This window comes from Psammomys obesus, unplaced genomic scaffold, assembly GCF_907164565.1.
Source record: "Psammomys obesus unplaced genomic scaffold, mPsaObe1.curated_primary_1811, whole genome shotgun sequence".
NCBI classification, from domain to species: Eukaryota; Metazoa; Chordata; class Mammalia; order Rodentia; family Muridae; genus Psammomys; species Psammomys obesus.
In genome coordinates this window covers 19,484,476-19,507,578 of record NW_026591598.1, presented here as the reverse complement: position 1 = coordinate 19,507,578, position 23,103 = coordinate 19,484,476, and the positions used below count along the sequence as shown (strand labels likewise).

Genomic DNA, 23,103 nt, shown 5'->3' with positions numbered 1-23,103 from the left:
AGACTGGCTGGCCAGTGAGCCTCGGGGATCCACGGCTGGGATGACAAGCATGTGCCCCAAAACCAGGCTTTTTCATGGGGATAAACTCACACCCTTACACTCACAAGGCAAGCGAGCCCTCTACCAACAGAGCCACCTCTTCCGCCCTTGAAAGCCCCCCTCTCCTGTGATTCCGTTAGTCCCACAGATCCGCAGTCTTCCTCACATGCATGCAATGCCGTCTGCCACAGAGCAGAGCTCTTGGTCCCCTCTACTCTGAAAATGTCCTTCTGCCCGGAGCCCTGTTCCGGCTCATCGTGGTTGTCACATGGGAAGAGGGAGCCCCAACTAAAGATCTTCCTCCTTCAGACTGGCCCGGGGGCGTGTCTTGCTTACTGATTGACGTGTGAGGACCCAGCCCTCTCTGGGCGGCACCATCCCTGCGCAGGTAGGCCTGGGCTGTATAAAAACGGTAGTGGAACAGGAGCCTGGGGAGCAAACTCCCCACGGCTTCTGCTTCAGCTCCCGCCTCCAGGTCCCTGCCCTGCTTCACGGTGATGAACTGTGACTGTAAGCCAAACAGAAACCTTTCCTCCCCAAATCCACGTTTGGTCAGTGTTTATCTCAGCAACAGAGACGAAGACTAGGATAGAATCGGAGCCTAGATCCTCAGCTCCCACATGAGGTGCCATGCTGGCAGCACACACCGGCACACCCAGGGCTTGGGATGGCTCGGTGAGAATCTAGTCTCAAAAGTTGAGGCAAGGAGTGATGAAGAGACCTGCTGTGTGACACTATTCCTGGAGAGGCTTGAGCAAATATCTTCCCAGGCAGGGAACTGACGACAGACCAAAGTACAGAAACCACCGAAGTCCAGCTGGGTGAGACAGTGAGTTTTACTGGGGTTGCCTACAGGAATGCAGGTGAGGGGTTCCTTACGGGAGCAGAAACAACTCAAGGAGAGCCGCCTGGCAGAAGCCCGCCCCAGCATGGGTGACAGCTCACAAAGCTGGGAGCCTGAGGCGCACTGCCCAGCCTGCAGGGAGCTTGGCAGCGTGGAGAGTCCTTTCCAGGTGTCTCTGCTTCTTCCAGGAGGCTCAGCTTGTCCGAGTGTCTCCCTCAGCAAGCCTTACTGCTTATATAAGCTTGGGGAGGGAGGGACTCGGCGCTTGTGCTCGGTTCCGGGAACTTCCTGAATGATGCCTCTGAGTTGTGTACTTCCGGAGCTTAGAGAGCTTCCCAGCAGGATAATCTTTCACCTCCCCCTAGAACATTCTGTTGTTCCATATGTGTACATATGCATTTTCGTACACACCCGTGCACGCGCGCGCGCGCACACACACACACACACACACACACACACACACACACGGACCCAGCAAGGAGGCTCAGTGTCAGGATGTTGTTCTTTTTCATTCTCCTTGTTTCCTGACTGTCTTTCTGTATCTCAGTCCTCAGACATTGACAACCACCATGCACTCATCGAATTCAACGAGGCCGAGGGCAGCTTTGTCCTTCAGGACTTTAACTCCCGCAACGGAACGTTTATCAACGACTGCCACATTCAGAATGTGGCGGTGAAGCTGATCCCTGGCGACATTCTGCGGTTCGGGTCTACGGGGCTGACCTACGAGCTGGTCGTCGAGAACCCGCCCCAGGTGAGCCCAGCCTCTGCGTGGATGGAGGGTGGAGGTGGGGTGCGAGGCTGGCTTGCGCCGCTGTCTGTTATCCGGTACAGCCGCCTGGACCGTTCTGCTACCCCACACCGCCCACACAGGACATAAGCAATAAGACTCCTCCCCAGCCCAGCTCCGCCTCCCCTGGCTGCCAGGAGGCCTGGAGGAGGAAGGCGTGTCAGCGCCCCCTGATGGGCACTTCCCCGAATTACATACAGCCGCCGCACAAGTCCCCAGTGCCGACCCTGGGCGGCTTCAGCAGAGGCTGGAAGCAGCTGGATGGTTTTTAAGAACACAGAGATGAGTGCCTCCCTTCCAGGCTGCTCAGCTCGGCTGCTTCCCTTTGGCCGGGCACAGACCCTCTGGATGACAGGCGTCTTCTCCACAGTACCTGACCTTGAGAGGGTATATCCTTAAACCGTGAAAGCCGTATCAAAGTACATGGTTGTTGACACATGCCAATACCACTATTTTGGCCCAGATCAGAAATGGACCTGCGGTCACGGTCTAAATTATAATCTTGATTTAAGTGAAAGAGAACTCAAAACTCGCAAAGCCTCGGTCCAAAGCTATCAGTTATCAGGGTTGGTGGCAAGAGCCGTTACCCACTGAGCCATCTCCCTGGTTTAGTATTGCTTTCTTAAAAACAAACAAACAAACAAAAAACAAACCAAAAACCAAAAAAGAAACCCTGACGCTTTGCCAAGGTGAAATTGTCCTACAACGAACTACAGGTGTTTCGAGGGTAGGGCTGGTGGTTTCGAGGCGTGAGTACCCCTGGAAAAATATGGCTACAACTACAGCAGGCAATGATCTTCCCCAACCCTACCGGAACCCCGACCTTCTAATGAGGCCATTTGCTTGAGAGCTGCCATCAGCAGCTTCACCCCAGCGTGAGTTACTCAAAATGTCTATTGTCTGGTCACCTGGTACAATCAAGTCAGTTCCCAGAGTCAGTTACCCTCATGAAGTGCGTTCAGAATGCTTCTCTCCCAAGGCCCCATAAGAAGCCTGTGGTGTTGCCGACTCCTTTGGTGGTCTGCTCTTATTTCTTCTTTCTAAATTGTGGCAAAATACATTTGACGCAGAACTGACCATTTTGCCCACATTCGTGGTGTTAAGTTTGCTTGCTTTAAGTCCGTTCTCTTCCTTAACTGTGAACAGATGTGGGTTCACATCTGTTTACAGCCTGTTTATCGCCTTGTTGCATCTACAGGCAAGCTTGGATGTTGATAGTTTTATACTCTTTGGTGGTGGTGGTGGTTTTTAACACAGGGTCTATATAATCCTGTAACTCTCTTTGTAGACCAGGCTGGCCTCGAACTCAGAGATCTGCCTCCTGTCTGCTCAGTGCTGGGATTAACGGTGTGTGCCACCACACCCAGCCCATACTCTCAGTTTAGTTCCTGTTGGCAGGCAATTAGACTAGCAGATGGGGGAGGGTCCTGTGTTTTCTGTTTGTCTGCATTTGGGCCTGAGCTGGCTCAAGCCACTTTCGAAAATGGTTCCGTTATTTTATTTCTTGCCCTGAGCTAAGTGAAGTCTGTAAGACCTGGGGTCTCACAGCTCAGGAGTTCAAGATCACGCCCTTCCCAGAAATTCCCCCAGACCACGGACTCGTTGCAAAAGCAAGAGGTTTAATTTAACCATTGCACAATGGGGTCACCCCTGCCGGTCAGCAAAGAGTGGCACTGGGAGACAAAGGCCTTTAGGTTTTTAAAAGAAAAATTGCGGGAGATTTGAAGTTGCAGTTTTGGCAATTTAGGATTGGATGAGGAAGCTATAAAGTAAGATAATTGGTTAGTCTTAGGTGCTCAAGCTTGGTCAGTCCTGCCAAGTGTGGATGCAGCTGCAATTTAAGGTGGGGGTGGTTAGCTCATCCTTGAAGATTGGGGGCTGTGGACTTTTGGCTGGAGGTCAAAAGCTACTCAGAAGAAGTCTGGGTTTGTTGCTAAGAAACATTATCTTGAAGATAAGGGTCTGGTCGTTCCTTTTCCTGAGTGAAGGTCATTGCTTGCTTGCCTTCTTTTATATCTGTCCTCACAGATAGGGTCACATTCCTCCATTCTCTGGAAAGGTACTAAGAGGCTTTAGCTTAACCTGAACCTAAAACTCAAAACTATAGGCTTTAGAAGACATAGAGGTTACAAAGTTAGTCTAACCCTTTCAGAGTCCAGTACTTGTGCTTGTAAGTGAAGTTGTATCAAGACATGGCCTTGCCTGTGTGTGTGGGTACTTTCCTGATCCACTGGCAAAGCCAAAAATATTTACCTCCTGCCCTGATATGAGTTTACCAACCCCCTGGGCACTCCACTCCAGCTCTGCTCGACGCCCTCCAGTTTTACTCACTTTCTCAGGAAAGAATTTAAAAATGGAGGCAGAGAGAGAAGGGACTTTGGTGTGCTGAGCCCCTCCTCTGTTTGCCTAAGGCTGTGCCGATTAATAGTTTACTGGGCTAACTGAGAAGTGAGAAAAAGAAAAATAGACTTTGAACACTCTCTCCACTGTCTCTTTAAAACAGCAGCTTTGGACACACTTATGCAAATGTGGTTATGTTGGTATGTGTGCAAATGCTCGATCATTAACACACAGTGTGTACACCAGGAGCCTATGACAAGTGCCTGTCCCTTCGTCTGGGAAGTTTTCTTTGAGAACTCTGGGGTGTTTCCTCGATGGAACTTCTGAAGCAGGAAAGCGGCCTTGTGCTCTGAAGCAGGCTGTAGATCAGCAGTTCTTAACCTGTGGGTTGCGACCCCAAAAGACCACTGGAGAACACCAATATCTATGTTGCGATTCATGACGGTAGCAAAATTGCAGTTATGAAGTAGCAACAAAAATAATTTTATGGTTGGGGGTCACCGAAACATGAGGAACTGCATTAAAAGGTTGAAAACAACTACTGTAGATGGAAGTGGGGTTTGTGGTTGTAGCTACAAGTGGGGTTTGTGGCTGTGGCTGACCTGCCTTTTTATTTTTCAATTCTCTAAACTTTCACTACCTGTCTTAGTCTAAATCTCTTCTTCTCTGGGCCACTGTTCCAGTTTTTAGTTTCGTAGGTGATTGCAGTGGGGTGCGTTCTTTTTGAGCCTGTCAGAACCCGTAGAGCGCCTTGTTTGTGGGCACATAAAGTCCTCAATGAGTTTATTGTCCAGGAAATTTCATTCCGGGTCAGAAACCCAGATCAAACTGAGCAAAAACAAACGAATTGAACCATGTAACTGGAAAGCATCTAGTCCAGGCCGGGCTCTCAGATGATGTTCAGGGATCCGGCTCTTCCTGTCACTCTAACTTCACAATCTCAGGCAGATTCTGCCTGGGGCTTGCCTGGAGCAAGGCCTCGCCAGCAGCCCCAGCACCAGCTATGTTCTGTTTCATTGGTTTGTCTAAGGTCATGTGTCTATCTGGACCTTGTCAGTGATGCCAGAGGCATGGGTGCTCTGATTGGCCAGGCCCTCTCACGGGCATTTTCCTGAATGGAGGAGGTCAGCTCTGCTGGGATTTTGTGTACTCTGAACTGAGAGGGCAAAGTGCTGGCCGGCAAGCATGAGTTTGGTTGTTGGTTTCTCTGTATTTTTCATGGGGCATGCATGTTTGCATGTGAGTTGGTACATGTATGTGGGGGTGCATGTGGAAGCCTTAAGTTGATGCCAGATAATCATCCTCAATGGCACTTTCACCTAATTCATTGAGGCAGGGATTCCCAATCCAACCCAGAGCTATGGATAAAGCTAGTCTCAGTAGCCAGCCTGCTGTGCCTTCCAAGGCTGGAGTTACAGGTGGGCCACCATGCCCACCCAGCATTTACCTGGGTTCTAGGGATTCAAACTCTAGTTCTCGCACATGTGTGGCAGGTGCCTTAAGTACTGAGCCATCTCCCCACCCCTGAAGAAGTGATTTTTTTTTTTTTTTTTTACTCTGAATGTTTTTATTCACTCAGATTGAGAATAACTCTTTATATGTGGGTCCACTACTCTACTCAGTATTGATCAAATATATAATTATGAGAACAGTAAAATGAATTACTGATTAAAGAAGCATCTATTTTTCAGTTTAAAGTCAAAATTCTTAGCTTATTTTTTTCTTTTTTTATATTAAAATTTTATTAATTTTTTTCCTTTCTTTTTTTTGAATTTTATTTTTTTCTTATCAGTTACATTTTATTAACTCTGTATCCCAGCCGTGTCCCGTTCCCTCATTCCCTCCCAGTCCCTCCCTCCTGAAGAAGTGAATTTGATCCCCAAAAAGCTGGGTGTGGCTTTTTGGCCAGTCAGGCGAGTCAAACCTTCCAGCGCTAGGTTCAGCCAGAGACTACATTTCAAAACCTTAAAGTGGAGGGCAATTGTAAAGGACCCCTGATGTTGGTCTCTGGCCTCCATATGTGCATGTGCCCTCACAAACACATGTGCCCCGCTCATATGAGCCTCCATACACACTAAGTACACATGAAAAATTAAAGAAACAAAAGAACAAACTTGTGCATATATCATACAGACACACAGAATGGAGAGAGGGAAGGATCTGTCTCCCATAGAAAAAGTAAGGCACAGCCCAGCGCTGCCCTGAAGAGGGGCTAAAAGGTGCACATAGATGGGCTGTGGGGACACACGGACGCTGCCATTACAGGAAGAGTCCCTGGTGCCTGAGCAGGGAGTCCTCTCAGATACAAGGATGGAAATGGCGATAATCTGTTCTCCACTGGAAAAGCCTCCTCCGGGAGGATGCTGGAAGGAAGCAAGCACCATCCATCCCAGAGAGGTAGCATCTTCACACACTTGGCTCTTGGCTCTTGAGAAGGCCATGGCGTCTGCAACACGGTGGAGTGATGGTTTTCTCCGCACTGAGCTTGACATCTGGAGGAGCCTAAGCACGCAGAATCCTGGGGCCAGGACCGTCATTTACAAATTTATAGGTACGTTTTGTTTGTAATCAGATTTTTTTCTCTCTCATTGAGTGGACTGATCTGGAAGGGGATTCATGCTTGAAAGGGAAAGGAAAGGCTTCAATCTGAACATTTACAAAGAGAGGGAAATACCATGAGCCAACTGAGGGGAACAAAGGCCAAAAGGAAGACTTTGGAAATAAGCAAATTCAAAGTTGTCCACTTTTTTAAGGATTAAAGCTTAAGGACATCATTTGGGACCTCTGGGTTATAAAAAATATAACCTTAGAATCTCAGATAAAAAAATCCCACCATACTGTATCTTTGAGGGGTCGGCTCAGATACTATTACACTGAAATTATGGACCCACCCCCAAAGGCTTTTTGCCTAGGTGCCAAACAGCGCCCTCTCTTGGCGTAGCTGTGGCATCTGCACTTTTGATGTCCTCCCTACCTGGCAGCCAGGGGAAGGGAGCAGGGGGCACTCCACCCTCTGCCAAACAAACAAACAAACGACCCGGGGGCTACCTCAGTCGATAAAGTACTTGCTTTGCAAACATGAACAACTGAATTTCAGCCCTGCGTGGTGACGCATGCCTTTAATCCCGGCACTCAAGAGGCCGAGGTGGGTACCCTGTGAGTTCAAAGCCAGTCCAGTCTACATCAGGAGTTCCAGGACAGCCAAGGCTACATAGAAAGTAGAGTGATCCTGTAAAACAAACAAGCAAACAAGGAACTAACCAACAAAACCCTCTGGGTGGCAAGTTTGTAACTGTATCTCTGAGGAGATGGAGGCAGAGATGAGTCTTTCTCTAGGTCTCGCAAGCCAGACAGCCTAGCCTCCTCTGCGAGATCCAGGCCAATGAGAGATTTGTTTCAGAAAAAAAAAAAAAAAAAAAAGACACAAGAAAAGACTAGGGTGGACACACACATACACACGCACACACACATGCACATACAGATGTGTTCACATACATGAGTACACACACACACACACACACATGAACGCACACATATGAACATTAGCCTTATTTTGACCTAATTTTGGATTTACAGAAAAGCTGTAATGGAAACAAAGTTTTATTGACCCTTTTTCCAGTTGCCCTGTTGCCAACAACTTTCATGACCAGAGAGAGGACGCAATCTCTTTTGTCACGTAACTGTCCCACAGGGTCCATACATCCCAACGAGGACCCACAGAGTCCACACATGGAAGCCAGGACCCACGCTGCATTCAGCCACAGCAACCCCTCGATACGGGACGTTTCTCTCCCTGGTGATCCTGAGGAGTGCTGGCCAGGCGTCCTGGAGACGGTCCCTTAGTCAGGATGCACCCAGTGCCTTCCTCTGATCAGTCCGGGGCAAAGCTTTCAGAAGGCCCTGAAGGCCTCCCAGGGGCACGCGCTGCCCACTGACTTCCCTAAGTGTCACCTTCCCACGGAATGAGGGCAGTGCCTGCCAGGTTTCTCTGTGGTGGAGCCACTCTTAAGTCACTAGGTATGAGCCTGCCCACCAATGAACACAGTCTACCGGGAATTCCTACACAGAGGTTTCCACCTACCCTGAGTTCTTCTGGGAGTTCTCCCCTCCCCCAGCTCTGTAAGCTTAGATTTTTTTTTTTAAACACCTACTTTATTTAAGGTTCTTAAACACCTCCACCTCCTTTCTAACCCACACACACACACACACCTTAGGTAGGAAACTAACAGGAAAAGGGGCTGTAGACCTCTTTTAGCTACTTCCTGCTGATTAGGGTCATGGGGTTCTTTGGGGATCTGTTGGCCTCAGTCGTCAGGATACCAGCAGTCCAGTCAAACAGCAAAGCAGTCAAACACAGCAGCAGCAGCAGCCATCAAGCGACAGCAGCAGTGGCAGTACCACTCAGCAAAAGTAGCCAGACTCTGCCCAAACTGCATGAGTCCGCTGAAGCGCCAAAATGGCAATAAAAGTTCTCCAGAGCGTTTGTTTCTGTCTGCGGAAAACCAGCAAAGCGATATGAACCGCTGCAAAACACAGAGATGCAAAAAGCACAGGCTGGCTTCTTCTTCTGGAAAACACCAAATGGTGGAAGACGCAGTGCAGCAGGAGGGCCTGGGGGGGGCCAGGATTAGGAGGCTTCCGTGGAGGATTTGGCAGTGGTTTTAGGAGCCGCAGTCGTGGCCAGGGGCCATGGGCATGGCCAACGCCTCGGGACTGGTGACAAGGAGTGGATCCCTGTCACCAAGCTGGGCCGCCTGGTTAAGGACATGAAGATAAAGTCCTTGGAGACCTACCTGTTCTCCCTGCCCATGAAGGAATCTGAGATTATCGACTTTTTCCTGGTGCATCCCTAAAGGATGAGGCTCTAGAGATCACACCAGTGCAGAAGCAGACAGGCTGCCCAGCAGGCCAGGTTCAAGGCTTTTGTCACATTGGAGACTACAGTGGTCATGTTGGTCTTAGGGTTAAGTGCTCCAAGGAGGTAGCCACTGCCGTCCAAGGAGCTGTCCTCTTGGCCAAGCTTTCCATCGTCCCTGTGTGGAGAAGCTACTAGGGGAACAAGATTGGCAAGCCCCACCCCGTTCCGTGCAAGGTGACAGGCCGCTGGGCTCTGTTTTGGTGCGTCTCATCCCTGCCCTCAGAGGCACTGGTGTCATCTCTGCTCCTGTGCCCAAGAAGCTACTGATGATGGCCGGTATTGATGACTGCTACACATCTGCCAGGGGCTGCACTGCCACCCTGGGCAACTTTGCCAAGGCCACCGTTGATGCCATCTCCAAGACCTACAGCTACCTGACACCTGACCTCTGGAAAGAGACTGTGCTCACCAAGTCTCCTTATCAGGAATTCACTGACCATCTTGTGAAAACCCACACCAGAGTGGGCCCAGGCTCCAGCTGTGGCTACCACATAAGGGTTCTTATACCAGAAAAATAAAGTGAATTAAATCTGTTGAAAAAAAGGCACTGCCTCACCGTCTGTGGGCCACCATTTATCCCATCTCAGGGTCCACACAAGGATGTTTTCTAGCTGGCAAAGCCACACCCCCTTGCAGGAGGTAGTTTCCAGCTGACAGAGGGCTGTTCTCCCAGGGAGGAAAAACATTCCCACACCCCACGCTTGGAACCAAAACCAAAACCAAAACAATACAAATTCACATGACACAACTGAGTATCCAAAGAAACCAGAAACTTTCACTTCCCAGCTGTTTATTTTACTCAGGACAGGCTTGTGTCTACTTATTTTTTTTTTTTACATTGAGTTATAACTAACTGCCATTTATTTTTATGGGGAGGAAATGCGGTCCAGAACATGTGTGTGTATGTGTGTGTATGTGGAAGCGGGGGGGGGGGGGGCAAGTTTTGGTCCTCCTTTGGAGACAGGGTCCCTCACTGTCCTGGAGCTCACTTGGGCAGGCTAGACTGGCTGGGTGGTAGGTCCCTGGGCATCCTCCTGTGTCTGCTCTCTTGGTGCTAGACATAGACCTTGTCTGGCTCTTTATGTGGGTGTTAGCCTTAAACCCAGGTCCCTCACACAGCAAGCATTTTACCAACATCTCCCCAAGCCCCGATCTTGTATTTTATTCTGTCACTCACAGTGGTCTAGCCTTGGCCCTGGCCCTGCAACTCACGGACAATGTTTTCACAGCTGCTTTTGTTTTGTCTTTCCGTTACCCTGTTTCTTGCTATTGCAAGATGCCCCGGGCCTCAGTGTCTTTTCCCCTGGCCCCGCCCCAGAGTCAGCCAAAACCCCTTTGCTTGCGCCACTTTGTTTTGCCACAGGTGAGTCCAGGTGGGTCAGCAGACAGCACCAGTAAGTGCCAGGCACAATGCCAGGCGCTGGGCCCAGCCAGCAATCTGTCAGTCGGTGTTCAGTCAGCCTCTCCGGGGAAAAAGCGAGGCCTGCATGGGTAGCATGGAGGTTACTGGTAGAGGGTAGAAACAGTAACTACACAGAGGCTTATTTTGTGACTCAGGGACTAAAGAGTCTTGACAAGTGTTGCCAATGGCTTTAGGCTGGAGACTCACACCCGTGTCTGTAACCTAAATACGGGTTACGTTTATAAGTAGGACGAAGGTGAAAGAAGACATGGCAGGGGAGGGGACGTCATGTGTCCATCGACGACCCCAACTCCTAATAGACTTCTCTGCCATGTCAGGCACTGGCTCCCACATCCTCAAAGGACGTGTCTACTGTTCCAGATGCAGCGGCTGCAGCTACGACACCTGTCCTCTGCATCATTCGTGTTTTGTCCCTCACTGCCCTTGCAGGGGAGCGTGTGGGTGGGTGTGAGTGGGCATCGTACATGCATGCGGGTGCAGGGGCATTCACTCACGCATGTGCAGGCCAGAGGTCGACACTGGGTGTCTTCCTCCATTGCTCTCTACCTTAGGCGGGTCCTTCCCTGAACCTGGAGTGGACTGTGCCAAGCAGACCAACCTCCCAGCAAGCTGCGGGGATGTGCATGGCCGGAACAGCAAGGTTCAATGTGAGAGCCTGTCTCAAAGGATAACTAAGATGGAGAAGCAATGGGGAAGACACCCCAACGTCAGCCTCTGGCTTCAATGCACAGTCACACAGGCATGCGCGCGCACACACACACACACACACACACACTTGCACGTCTTTTCTCTGCCCCCCCAACACACACACACACACACACACACACACACACACACACGCACGCACGCACACACGCACTTTTTTAAAAGAACAAAGGCTGTCATCTGTCCCAAAGTGCAGTCAAGGTCTGGTGCTCAGCTAAGTCTGTGAGATTCATGGCGTTTGGCATCTCTCCTTATTGCTCTGGCTCTTTCCCTTCATTCTTGTCTCTGGCTCTCTGAGGCCACTGAGGCACACATCCCTACTGAGGTGCCATCCAAATCTCATCTAGATTAAAGATTGACTGAGAACAGACACGTCCTCACCTGCTTAGAACGTGTGCGTTCGCATTTATTCGTGTGTGTGTGTGTGTGTGTGTGTGTGTGTGTGTGTGTGTGTGTGTTCAGGGAGGGTCCTTTCTGGAGTCATACAACAGGGAACACACAGCGTCCCATCTAATTCTGCCACAGACACCTGCTACAATGCCTTAACCATGTGCTAAGAGCACCACACCAATCACAAAACGACTCAGCTCAGGGCTGGAGAGATGGCCTGGCAGTTAAGAGCCTGCACCCTCGGAGGAACCAAGTTAAATCTCCCACACCTGTCAGTACCACAACTGTCTATCACACCTGCTTCAGGAGATCCAACACCTCTGACTTCCACGGACTTCCACAGACATCTGCACTCACATACACATCATTTTTTTAAAAAATCTTTCTTTAAAACATTTTACATTTTAAAATAGTGTTACATTAGCTCATATTTGGGTGGGGGAAGGAGCTCGGCTTGTATGAGGTGCCCAGATTTCAGTCAGGTTCAAAGAGAATAAAAGGGGAAAGGGCAGGAAAGGGAGTTGTGAGTGGGAAGAGAGCTTGAGTTTATAAGGCACAGCCCACAGCAACTTGAATGCTATGCATGACACTATTCATATGTACGCGTGAGAAACTCGTGAGAAGGGGTAACTCTTGTGTGCTCTTTGAGACAGGATCTCCACGCTCACAGCCCTTATGCTCTTCCTGCCTCAGCCTTGCAAGTTCTGGGGTTACAAGTGTGCACCGCCACGCTCATCACTTTCCCCGGGTTTGGCTTGTTTACAGTTTTTAAGAGCCCCGCTTCCCCTCTCTTCCCTTGGGGCTGCTATGCTCTCAAGCCTGGAGAGTCAGCTAGGCAGAAGATCCTAGGGTAGAGTCTAGTCTGCTCGTGGATCACGTGTTCTTTGCACTGGTCCTGATAGTCAACTCAGGGCTATGACTGGCTAGTTACTTAGTCCCTCTCATAAAACAGGGACAGGGAGATTGGCCAGAACCACCCAGGATCCAGAGATGCAGAGTGGGTCCTGCGTGGTCTGGGAGGTGACCTTCTTCATCACCCAGCCCTCTTGTAGTTGGTTCGCTGTGAGGCATGCTGCCCACATGTTCAGCAAGCATCTCTTAATCCAGATAGAACAATCTAAAAAAACAAACTGAGGCTGAAGGGTCCAGCCAGGAAGAGAACTCAGCCATGTTCCCTTCCTGAAAACAGATTCAAAGTGGGTCAATAGGCCAGTGTTCCCAGGTGACTCAGTTCCCCTGGATGTGCTTCTCCTCACTGGCTCTCAAAGTCTTCCAGGATACCCAGGGTCCTAACTTTATTCAGCCCAGATGGAGACACTGCAGAAGAGATCTCAGCAAGCTCCAGTTTAGAGCTGGCTGGCTGCTGCTCACGGGTCCAGTGTTCAAACAGAGAAACGACAGCCTTGGAAATGCTGGGGCCACAGAGCTTCCAGTGCAGGGGCTGGGGGGAGGTCACTTACAAACTGTACTGGGTATTCCCAGAGAGAGGAAGCAGAGGCACGGGTGTACAAAGAGAAAGATGGGGGTGGGGAGAATAGACATAGAGAAAGACAGAGAGCACAGAGAGGGAAGGAGTGAAAGATAGAGGGGGAGGGGAGCAGGAGAGAAGAGGGAGGCTATGGGCTCTAGAGCCGTGTCCCCTGAGGCTGGGTGACTCATCTAAGGGCTGCATGGGAATAAGTGAGCCCAGCTCAGCAGGAGACAGCCCCGATGCCGTCATCACTGAGGACGGAGCACAGGGGAGAAGCCTCATTACAAGGTCTGTGTCAGCAACACACTGCGTTGCCTCTCTGGAGGGGACAGATCCTTATGTCCCTCCTGGGGGAAGGCTCCCGCTGGCATCTCCGCCGAAACAACCACAGACACCTTCATGGGGTCTCAGACTCAAGGGGCCTATGTGCACCTGCTGGAACCAGGTGTTTGGGATGTTGAGGATGTTGTGTTTGATGAGGCATCGTCCCCACCCCTGGCCCTGAGTTCTCAGCCTGGAGACCCGTAGAGGAACCATATGTGGATGGGAGAATTGACTGGGGGTGGCCCTGGAGCTGGCCTGACTCTCAGTGGCCTGCTCAGCCTTCCCTTCATGCCCCTGTCTGTGCCCCCGGCATGACATGGCAAGCACCCACTGTAGGAGCTATAGATACAGGGTGAGCGGGAAGGGAAGGCCTGGTCCCTGAGGGTGGTGCCCCGACAGTTCAGCAGCTCAGTGCGATGTCAGTGGCTTGGGAGAAGTCATGTGAGAAAAGTCTTCTATGAGGATTCAAGAGGGGACTGAGGTGGAGTTTATTAGAATAGTTTACTAACACCATGGACAGACAGACAACAGGATGGCAGGAACTCTAAAGAGAGTTCAGACCCAAGAACCAGAGATTGACAGCATGGTGGAAGCTCCAAAGAGAAGAATCATGCATGGCCCACGTGGCAAAAGTGAAGTCTCTCCTTACACATTTCTGAGGATGGGAAGTCTTCACAGCATTCACCTGCAGCCAGGCTCTCCGGTTCCCAAGCAGGAGGCAGAGAGGGGGTGGGGTGCATGGCCGCCAGAACAGCACCCCTTTGATGTAAAGGCACTTCCCACGTGAGAGTCCTTGGCCCCTAGGAGTCTGGTGCCTGTCAGTGTCTGTGAGAAGAGGAGCCCAGCAGCTGTTGAGACCTGAATGGCTGCTGGAGTCTCACGTCCTATTTTTACAGCCTGATCTTGCCCGACCTCAGCATCCTTAACGTTGAGTGTGTTAAATGAGTGAATACGTGGGGATCTCTTGGCTGAGTATGACAATGACCCGGGGTCCCATGGTGGAGTCACTGCCCCAGTCTTGAAGAGCATGTAAGAAGGCTCCTCCTTTTAATGGCATGATTGCCCCACCTGAGAGGGAAAGCAAGGCAGAAACCTGGGTTTGGAGAGATGGAGACCCTAGGCGGCGGATGAGCACAAGCCTTCTTGGGAGGAGGCTTCACTGAGCAGCTTGTTTAACTGGGAGGAACAAAGGCTGTTTAGACGTTCGGGGAGTGGGGTGAGGCTTTGGGGGTGAGTGTACATCATTAGGGGCAAGGTGCTGGGAATGCCACTTTTGCATGAAGATGAATTCCAGGTACTTGCTGGGCATGACCATATAAGGAGAGGGGACGCTTAGCCTGTAACCTGGCTGCCAGGCTGTGTGACCACCTAAAGAGTGGCAGAGGTGGGGGCCATAAGCGACTCTCAAGCTGGATGGTGGGACAAGCCGTGCTGTGCCTGAACACGACCTCTCCTGTCTGCCCCGCAGGTCTCCTACCCATGGGTGAGGAGCCCAGCACCTTGGCAGAGGCTGCAGCCACCTGGGGCCTTACAGCAGCCACGCCAGTCACCTTTGCCCCCCCACATGCCTTTCCACCAGGGCATCCAACCACCATCAGCACAGAGAAGTTGGTCACAGGGTTGTCCCGGGCCCAACATGGCCCCGCCTAGCCCTCACCAGCTGCCCATGACTCCCAACGGGAAGATGTTTTCCTTTGTGATGGATCCCAAGTCCCCCGTCATCAAGCAAGGTATGTGCCAGGCTCTTGGGGTGGTTCCAGGCAAGGATTTAAAGCCACAAGGATAGGTTGGCCTTGTTTTTCACTTTCCTCTGACTCTCAGAAGGACTATAAGTAGTTGTAAAAAGCGTGATGGTGGGCAGGGGAGAGGGCTGGCGAGGTGAAAGGGCCTGCCACCAAGCCTGACCACCTGAGTTTGATGCCCAGAACCATAAGGTAGAGGGAGAGAGCTAACTTCTGCAAACTGTCCTCTGACCTCCTCACACAGGCTATGTGGGGGCACACACATGCACACAGGGTTAAAAATAAATGCAATTTTTTTTTTTTAAATAAGGAGGGAGAACTGGAAATGTAGCTCAGGAGAGTGCCTAGTGTGCGTGAAGGTGTGGGTCTGAGGCCTTGCATTGCACAAAACCAGATGTGGTTGGGCCAGGCGTGATGGTGCACGCCTTTCATCCCAGCACTTGGGAGGCAGAGGCGAGCGGATCTCCGTGAGTTCGAGGCCAGCCTGGTCTACATAGTGGGTTCCAGGATATCCAGAACTACACAATGAAACCCTGTCTCAGAGAGAGAGAGAGAATCAAAGGTAAACAGAGCATAAGGCAACATGAAGCTGTGCAATTCTAACACCTGGCTTCCTCCTTGGAGCTGCTGGGTTTGTCTCAAACCTTCTGCAGCTGAGCCCCAGTCAGCACTGTAGTTCCCTGTGCAGGGTGTGGACACACTCGAGTGCATGTTCGCAGATGTTCAGTGTCTAGCAGGGTCGACATGATTCTCTTTGGTGTGTGAACAAATGGGGGGTAACTGAAACCCTGTTTGCCCACCACAGCCTCTGGGAAGTTGTTAAAAAAAAAAAAAAAGATTTGTCACCACAGCGCAGGTTTGCTAGAGAAAGTTCGTTCCCCAGGGGACGGATGCATCCAATCAAGTCTAATTTAACATTTTGCATAGTGTTATTTCCACGGCTGCCCACTAAGAGCATGGTAGTGTGGGAAACACACAACCTTTGGGGGATGGTGTCCCACTCTTACCCCAACCTCTCCTCAAAAGTCTCAGGGTATTTGGAGATAGGACACCGTGTCCATTCCTGTCCTCTTGGCCATCATAGCCCTTGCAACAGAGCAGGTGTCAATTCAGGCCTTGGGCATAGTCCCCAGGTATCCTCCATGGTGTCTTGATCCAGGCTTCATTCTTAGTCTTCCCTGCCTCAACTCTACAGCCCCAGAGCCTCTGATCTCTTGCCGCTCTCCACTTCCTCCCCTGGCCTTTCATGGCCTCTCACCCAGCCACCTCCTTCCATCACTAAGTTACAACTGTGAAGTGCTGTGTCTGGGGAGTAAGCAAATGGACCTCTGGGCTTGGCTCCCCATCATCAGCTGAGCCACCCAGATTCTGGAAGCAGCCTGTCACCCCCCCCCCACATATTTGGACTCAGACACTTTTAAACACAGAGTGGGTGCCACTTGGAAGGCTGAGGCAGGAGGATCACAGCTTCAGTGCCTGCCTGAGCTACAGTGAGTTCAAGGCCAGTCTGGGTACCTTAACAGGATCCTGCCTCCAACTCAAAAGTAGAAAGAGGCCTGAGCTATAGTTTGGTGGGAGAATGCTTGCTTCCTGTGTGAGGCCCTGGGCTCCACCCTGAGTGCTGACAGCAGAAAGGATTTTGCAGAGCGTCCATTCATAACATTCTGGTAAACTCTGAATTTAACTTTATATATGTGGGTATTTTGCCTTCTTGTATGTCTGGTCACCACATACATGCAATACCCATGGAGGCCAGAAGAAGGTATCAGATCCCCTGAAACTGGAGTAACAGAGCATTGTGAGCTGCCATGTGGATGCTGGGAATTGAACTCTGATCTTCTGGAAAGCAGCTGGTGCTCTTATCTAATGAGCCATCTCTCTAGTCCCTTATTATTTATTTTAAATCTATTTGTCTCATCCTCCATTAATTGAGCCACCTTGTTATTTTATGCATTTCAAAACACATTGCCCACGTCTGCGGTATTCCCCCCCCCATGTACACCATAAACTAAAGTTTAGTATATTTGCCCCTTTAATGTAGAGGTCACACATTCAACGGGATCAATTATTGGTTGTTGTGTAACAAACTATCCCAGACCCAACATCCTGGCACACACACAGTGAATAAAGACCTTGTGTGTTGTGCTGTCTGTAGGCCAGGGATTTGGGGTCTCTCCGAGCCATGGCTGCGGCTCAGGATAGCTCCTGAGGTAGAAGTTATAGAGATGGCTGGGGCTGAGGTCCCCTGAAGGCTTCCTCAGGGCTGGTGAGTCCGCCTCCGACATGGTGCTGTCACGTACGTGTCAGTAAGACTCCGTCCACACGAACTGGAGCGACTCTGTTGCTGTTTTCAAATGACCAGAAGAAAGGCAGGGAAGAACGGGGCTGCTTGGCTGAGGTTTCCGGAAGAACGGAGTCCATCTTGGCCCAGCAGTCAGGTGCTCATCTGGTACTGATGTGCAGAGGCAGTTGAGGTACCAGGGCCTCGAGGCTGCCGGTCAAGTGCTCTACCCACAGCCACAGCCACAGCCACAGCCCAATTTTAGTTTCCTAACGTTCTGAGACAAGGTCTCACAAAGTTACCTAGGCTGGCTTTGAACCCAAAACTCACAAAGTAACCCAGGCTGATCTTGAATTTATGATCTCTATCTCTCTCTCTTCCTTCCTCTTCTTCCCTCTCCCCTCTCTCTCTTCCCTCTCTCTCCTCTCTACCTTTTCCCTTCTTTCTCTCCTCTCTCCCTTCTTTCCTCTCCCCTCTCTCTTCTTTCTCTCTCTGGCATTTTTTTTATTGAAAAAAGACCTCTTTTTCACACACAATATTCTGATCAAGATTTTTCTTCCTCCAATTTCTCCCAGATTCTTCCCACTTCTTCACCCACCCAAATCCACACCCATTCTCTCTCTCTCCTCATCGGAATACGAACAGGCATCTAAAATAGGTAATACTAATATAAAATAAAAACAAACTAGAAAAGGAAAAAACAAACATGGAAAAAAAGCCAAAGAAAAATCACAAAAAATACATACAGAATGTGAGATATATACATTCACACACACACACACACACACACACACACACACACACACAACCTGTGAAAACAAAATTGGAAACCATAATATATAACCAAAAGATCTATAAGGTTAAAAAGAAAAAGAAAAAAAAAAAAAAAAGCCCAGACATTGTGAGACAAAAAAAAAAAAAAAAAAAAAAAAAATCCTCCTGACCCCACCCCACCCACATCCCCACCTCCACCCTTCCCACCTCCCCCCACCCACTTGAGTGGTTTTGTGTAGGTCATCTACTACTGGGCATGATCCTGCCCTTAGGTGAGGTTTTTATGCCCCCTGAGCCCCGACAGGAGAAAATTCATTTTTCCTCTGCAGTGTCTCAGCCTCTGGGTAGCTGGGATTACAGGCTCAGGTAATCCCCTGGGTACTGATTACAGAGTCGCAGAAGCCAATAACAATTTTTTTTTTTTTTTAACTCTGTGGCCGCATCATCTGTCTTGAAACTATTTGTCCTGGTAGAGGAAAACGCAGTGGCTGTAGTTGGGCCAGAAGTGAATGCTTGCAGCTGTGTTCCAATAAAACTTCCTTTTTAAAAGTCTGTGGGTTTGTTCTTGTGACAAGAGTCTGACTATGTAGCCCTGGCTGCCCTGGAATTCAGGCTGTAGACCAGGCTGAGCTCTGCCCGCCCCCGCCTCCTGACTGCTGGGGTGAAAGGTGTGCGCCACCACACACAACTCAAAGCTTTTTAAAGATTTGTCAGTGTGATCTGAGGTGCGTGGATGCTTTGCCGCACGTGACTGCATGGCTGCAGAGCCAGAAGAAGGTGTCAGATATTTTGGAACCAGAGTTAGACATGGTTGTGAGCTCTGGGTGCTTGGATTGAACCTAGGGCCTCTGGAAGACCACCTTTGAGTACTGTGCCATCTCTCCAAGCCTCAAAAATTTATTAAAAAAAAAAAAGCATAACCACGCATAACTCCAGCTCCAGAGGATACAATATCCCTAGCCTCCTCAGACACCTGCACAGGCAGGCACACACACACACACAGAGTTAAAAATAATAAAACCATTTATATCTGTCAAAGCTTGGTATGGGCATGGTGACTCATGTCTGTGCTCCCAGCCCTCAGGAGGCTGAGGCAGGAGGATTGCCGTGTATTCAAGGCCAGCCTGGGCTATATGGTGCATTTCAGGACCCAGTTTGGCCAGGAGCCAGCACCACTCTGCATCTTAGTCCCTTAATCTCATAATGTTAGTTACTTAACCTCTGCAATGGAGACTGTTGGTGTCCCTGAATTAGGTATGTGGGAACAAAAGTGGAGAGAGGCTGCGCGTGCCACTCACTGGCCAGGTCTGCATGCGGCAGATGTGGCTGTGACTGTCAGGCCACACAGCGATGGTGGAGAGAGCCGAGGTGGTCCCCCCCACCCCGGCCAGGCCTTCCGCAGGACGTCACTGCCTCTCAGCGCACACACTGCTCTGAACTTTTAAAGTCAGAGAAATGGCTGGGGAGATGACTTGGTGTGTAAAGTGCCTGCTGAGGCGTGAAGACCTGAGTTCAGGTCCCCAGAACACATGAAAAGCAGGATGATGCACATCTGTAATCCCAGCAATGGAGAGGTGGAGACAGGAGGATGCTGGAACTTGCTGGCAGATAGTATACCCAAAACAGTGAGCTCCGTGTTCAGTGAAACCCTGTTTTCAAAAAATCTGATGTAAAATTACAGAGGACTCCATGCAGTGTCAGCCTCTGGCCTCCACGTGAACCTGCACACACGTGCACACATCCTTCCACAAACACGTACACAGGAACACACAGGCAGTACACACTTTTTTTTATTACTTAAAAAAATAGTAATAAAGGCTGGACAGTGGTGACACACGCTTTTAATCCCAGCACTTGGGAGGTAGGTGGTTCAAGGTGAGCTTGAGCTAGCCTGATCTACATAAAGAATTCCAGGCCAACCAGAGTCACAAGGTGAGACTCTGCTTTGATGATGATGACGATGATTGTGAGGACAGAGGAAATGTAAGATGTGAATGTGAAAGCGTGGTGTACCGGCTCATACACATAATCCCAGCTCTCAGGAGGCTGAGGCAGGAGGATGTCAGAGAAACTGAAGTTGCCCCGCGCTACACGGTGAGTTTGGGGGCAGCTTGGGCTGTGTAACAAGGCCCTGTCTCCAAAGCAGAATGTCATGTGACCCTTGAGGGGAAACCATGAATAGTTCAGGGTGTGGGACCCCTCCACGCCTGGGGGCCCACGGTGCCTTGTTCTCTGTGTATGTCACACAGTGTGGGCCAGCACCATGGAGCAATGCATGGCCGAGGGACTCTCGAGGACGGTGCCTCCCACCGAGATCTTCATGGACCAGGATCTAGGCCCGCAAGACAAGGTGAGGGGGGGTCTTGGGGGTGGGGAGGTGACACCGTGTGCTATCACTCAGAGGCCACAGGGAAATTACCACCTTTTCTTTGTGTCCTGTGTTCACTTATTTGGTAGACAGTTGTGTCCTAAGTAATAACAGTCTCACGGATGGTTTACTGAGCAGCTACTGTGGGCCAGGCTGAGCCCCTAGCTTGACACTCATCAGCTCACTTCATCTTTGTAGGCTTCAAAACAGATTTTGTCACCTCCAATTTACTGATGATGAAAGCACGGCTCAGAGAGGTTAAGTAACGTGCCCACGCTCTGCACAGGGCAAGAAGTAGAACTGCGTTCACACCCAGGTCTCACACACACCTGGTCAACGCCAATCGATTGCACCACAGTGGGGAAAACGTGCCTGCTGGTGGGAGGAAGTGAGGACTAAGGCTGAGCCGAGGCCGTTAGATTCTGTTAACGAAGTGAAGCAGAGAGGTCTGGGGCTGAAGCCTAAAGAGGTCAGCACAGGAGCACTGGCCAGCCTGGGTCACAGGGACAGGAGTGGAAAGGACAGGGAGTGAGATACTTGATTGACATTTAACTCCAACCAAGGCCACATAAAAGGCACAGGTGACATTCCTTTAAGGGACCAGGGACCAGGGACCACACCGGAAAGACAGAAGCCATTATGGCTGAACACCATTCCCTAAGGTTTGCTTATATCCGGGGTCCAGGGCCCAGCCTAGCACATAGTAAGTGCCCAATAAATCTTCCTGGCGGTAATAATAATTCTATGCTAAGCACAGAGGCCCTGAGTGGCTGGCTTTGGATGAGGCCTGTGTTCCCTCAGGAGCACAGTCTATTGGAAGCTGCAGCATAGGCGTTCACAGGAACGCAGAGAATGCCACTCGGGAGGCAGTTGGTGGCACCAGCAGGCTTCCTCGCGCCTGTGACACCATCCATCCCCCAGGCATGCAGCTAGAATTCTGTTTTTCTGGCCTTCCTGTCACTCTGAGCAATGCAAGGCACCTTGTCTGGGGAATCAGAAAATTCTTTGCTTACTGTGTTTCCCCAGTGAGCATCTCTGGGACCGTGGTGGTCCCAGAGATGCATCAGCCCCACCTACCTGAAACTCGGCCTGCGGTTCCCCCACCCTAGAGTTTACCAAAGCCGCCAGGCATTCTGCATTCTGTCTCCCTACTCGGCTCCCTGAATACATTTCTATGGGGGGTCTGCCAGAGGGAAGCAGAGAATTCCAGAAGAGAGGAAAGAGAGAAAGTTGACCCTTCCAGAATACAATATATATATATATATATAAAATCAATACCCTTGTTGTAGTCCGGTGAGTTGGGATTTGATGCCATTCTAATCACCTGTGTGTGGTCTCCAACATCCTGGACATGGGCCACATAAGGAAGTGCCCGGAATGATTACAAAGAAACGTCCTGCCCGATGACATTCCCAGGGGCCCGTGGTTTACCCCGTGAAAGTACTTTTTCTGGGTAAAAGAGAGTGTCCGTACCTGCTAGGCTCCATTGTGGGTGCGTCTTCACAGATGCGCGGTTCTAACCCAACTCCAGTCTCTCCAGGGCCTTCCTCTAGAAAGGCCCGGCCTGTCCCCCAAACCCACCTCTGCTAAGCCTCCCTCCTATTCCCACGCAGGACGAGATCATTCTTCTGTTGGGAAGAGAGGTCAATCGGCTCTCGGACTTTGAAATCGAGTCCAAATACAAAGACGCGGTGATCATGAACCTGCAGGGCGAGGTGGCCGACCTGAGTCAAAGGCTGTCGGAGGCGGCCAGCCTTGCTGCCGCCTCCAGGCAGGGCGAAAGAGGTAGCCTGAAGTTCCAGGGACTGGAGGAGGACGAAGATCAAAGGCAGAAGGAGATTGACAGTATGAAAAACCAGGTAGGATTTGGGCGCAAGTCCGTCAGAGTGCAGAGACCCCGCCCCCATTAGCGCAAAGCCTGGGCACAGAGGGGAGGGGCCGGGAGAGAGTATCTGGGGTATTGTGGCGTGTGAGGGGCAGGAGGCCAGCAGGGAGGGGCCTGTGCTGGGCCCCCGGAGAACGTTCTTTAGATCTGACGTCTCCCACAAAGAGACCGTGGTGGTCCCAGAGATGCCGGAGTTGACGCAGCTCACTGGAGGGGGCAGGACCCCGCAGACTTGGATCCTGGGCCTCACTGCCTCCACACCCTTATCCCAGCTTCTCATTTCTACCCCCAAAGTAGTGGTTTTCTTGCCTTAGTGACTGCCTGTCACACCATTCTGCCCCAGCCAGAAAGAGCTGCAGGCAGTTAGCCCAGGAGTGAGGCGCCCCAAGGCCCTCCTCAAACCCTGAACGGGCAGCATCAAATGGAGACTACCCACCGGGAAGGTCTCCTCCGTTTACCAGGCAGCCCCCGCTCTCTGGAAGCTTGATCCAGATTATAAACCGCTGTTTATAAAAACAGCGGTTGGGCTGAGGAGATGACTCGGCTGTTAAATGTGCTCACTTTGCAAGGATAGGAGCCCGAGTTCGATCCCCAGACCCGTGTCAAAAAAAGCAAGGCACGCAGCGTGGGCGGGGACCTCTCACCAGGCCCCAGCCCTAGAGGAAGGGCTGCTGTGGGAGGGAGGAATGAGCCTTTTCCAGGGCATCTGGTCCCAAGTGCTCAGCCCTAAACACCTGTGCCTGTGAGCAAATGGACTCAGTAGTGTGTGTGTGTGTGTGTGTGTGTGTGTGTGTGTGTGTGTGTGTGTG

The 23,103-nt window shown here is 50.7% G+C and overlaps 1 protein-coding gene across 1 annotated transcript in view; it reads left to right on the top strand.

Annotated features, from left to right (window-relative positions):
• Positions 1-896: 896 nt before the first annotated feature.
• The window catches only part of Fhad1 (forkhead associated phosphopeptide binding domain 1), a 97,110-nt gene continuing 74,903 nt past the window's right edge, over positions 897-23,103 (top strand). The window contains exons 1-5 of the mRNA XM_055611447.1: positions 897-902; positions 1,431-1,637; positions 14,713-14,974; positions 20,291-20,391; positions 22,023-22,268. Coding sequence (XP_055467422.1) covers positions 897-902; positions 1,431-1,637; positions 14,713-14,974; positions 20,291-20,391; positions 22,023-22,268 — 822 coding nt within the window. The remainder of the gene's footprint in view (positions 903-1,430; positions 1,638-14,712; positions 14,975-20,290; positions 20,392-22,022; positions 22,269-23,103) is intronic.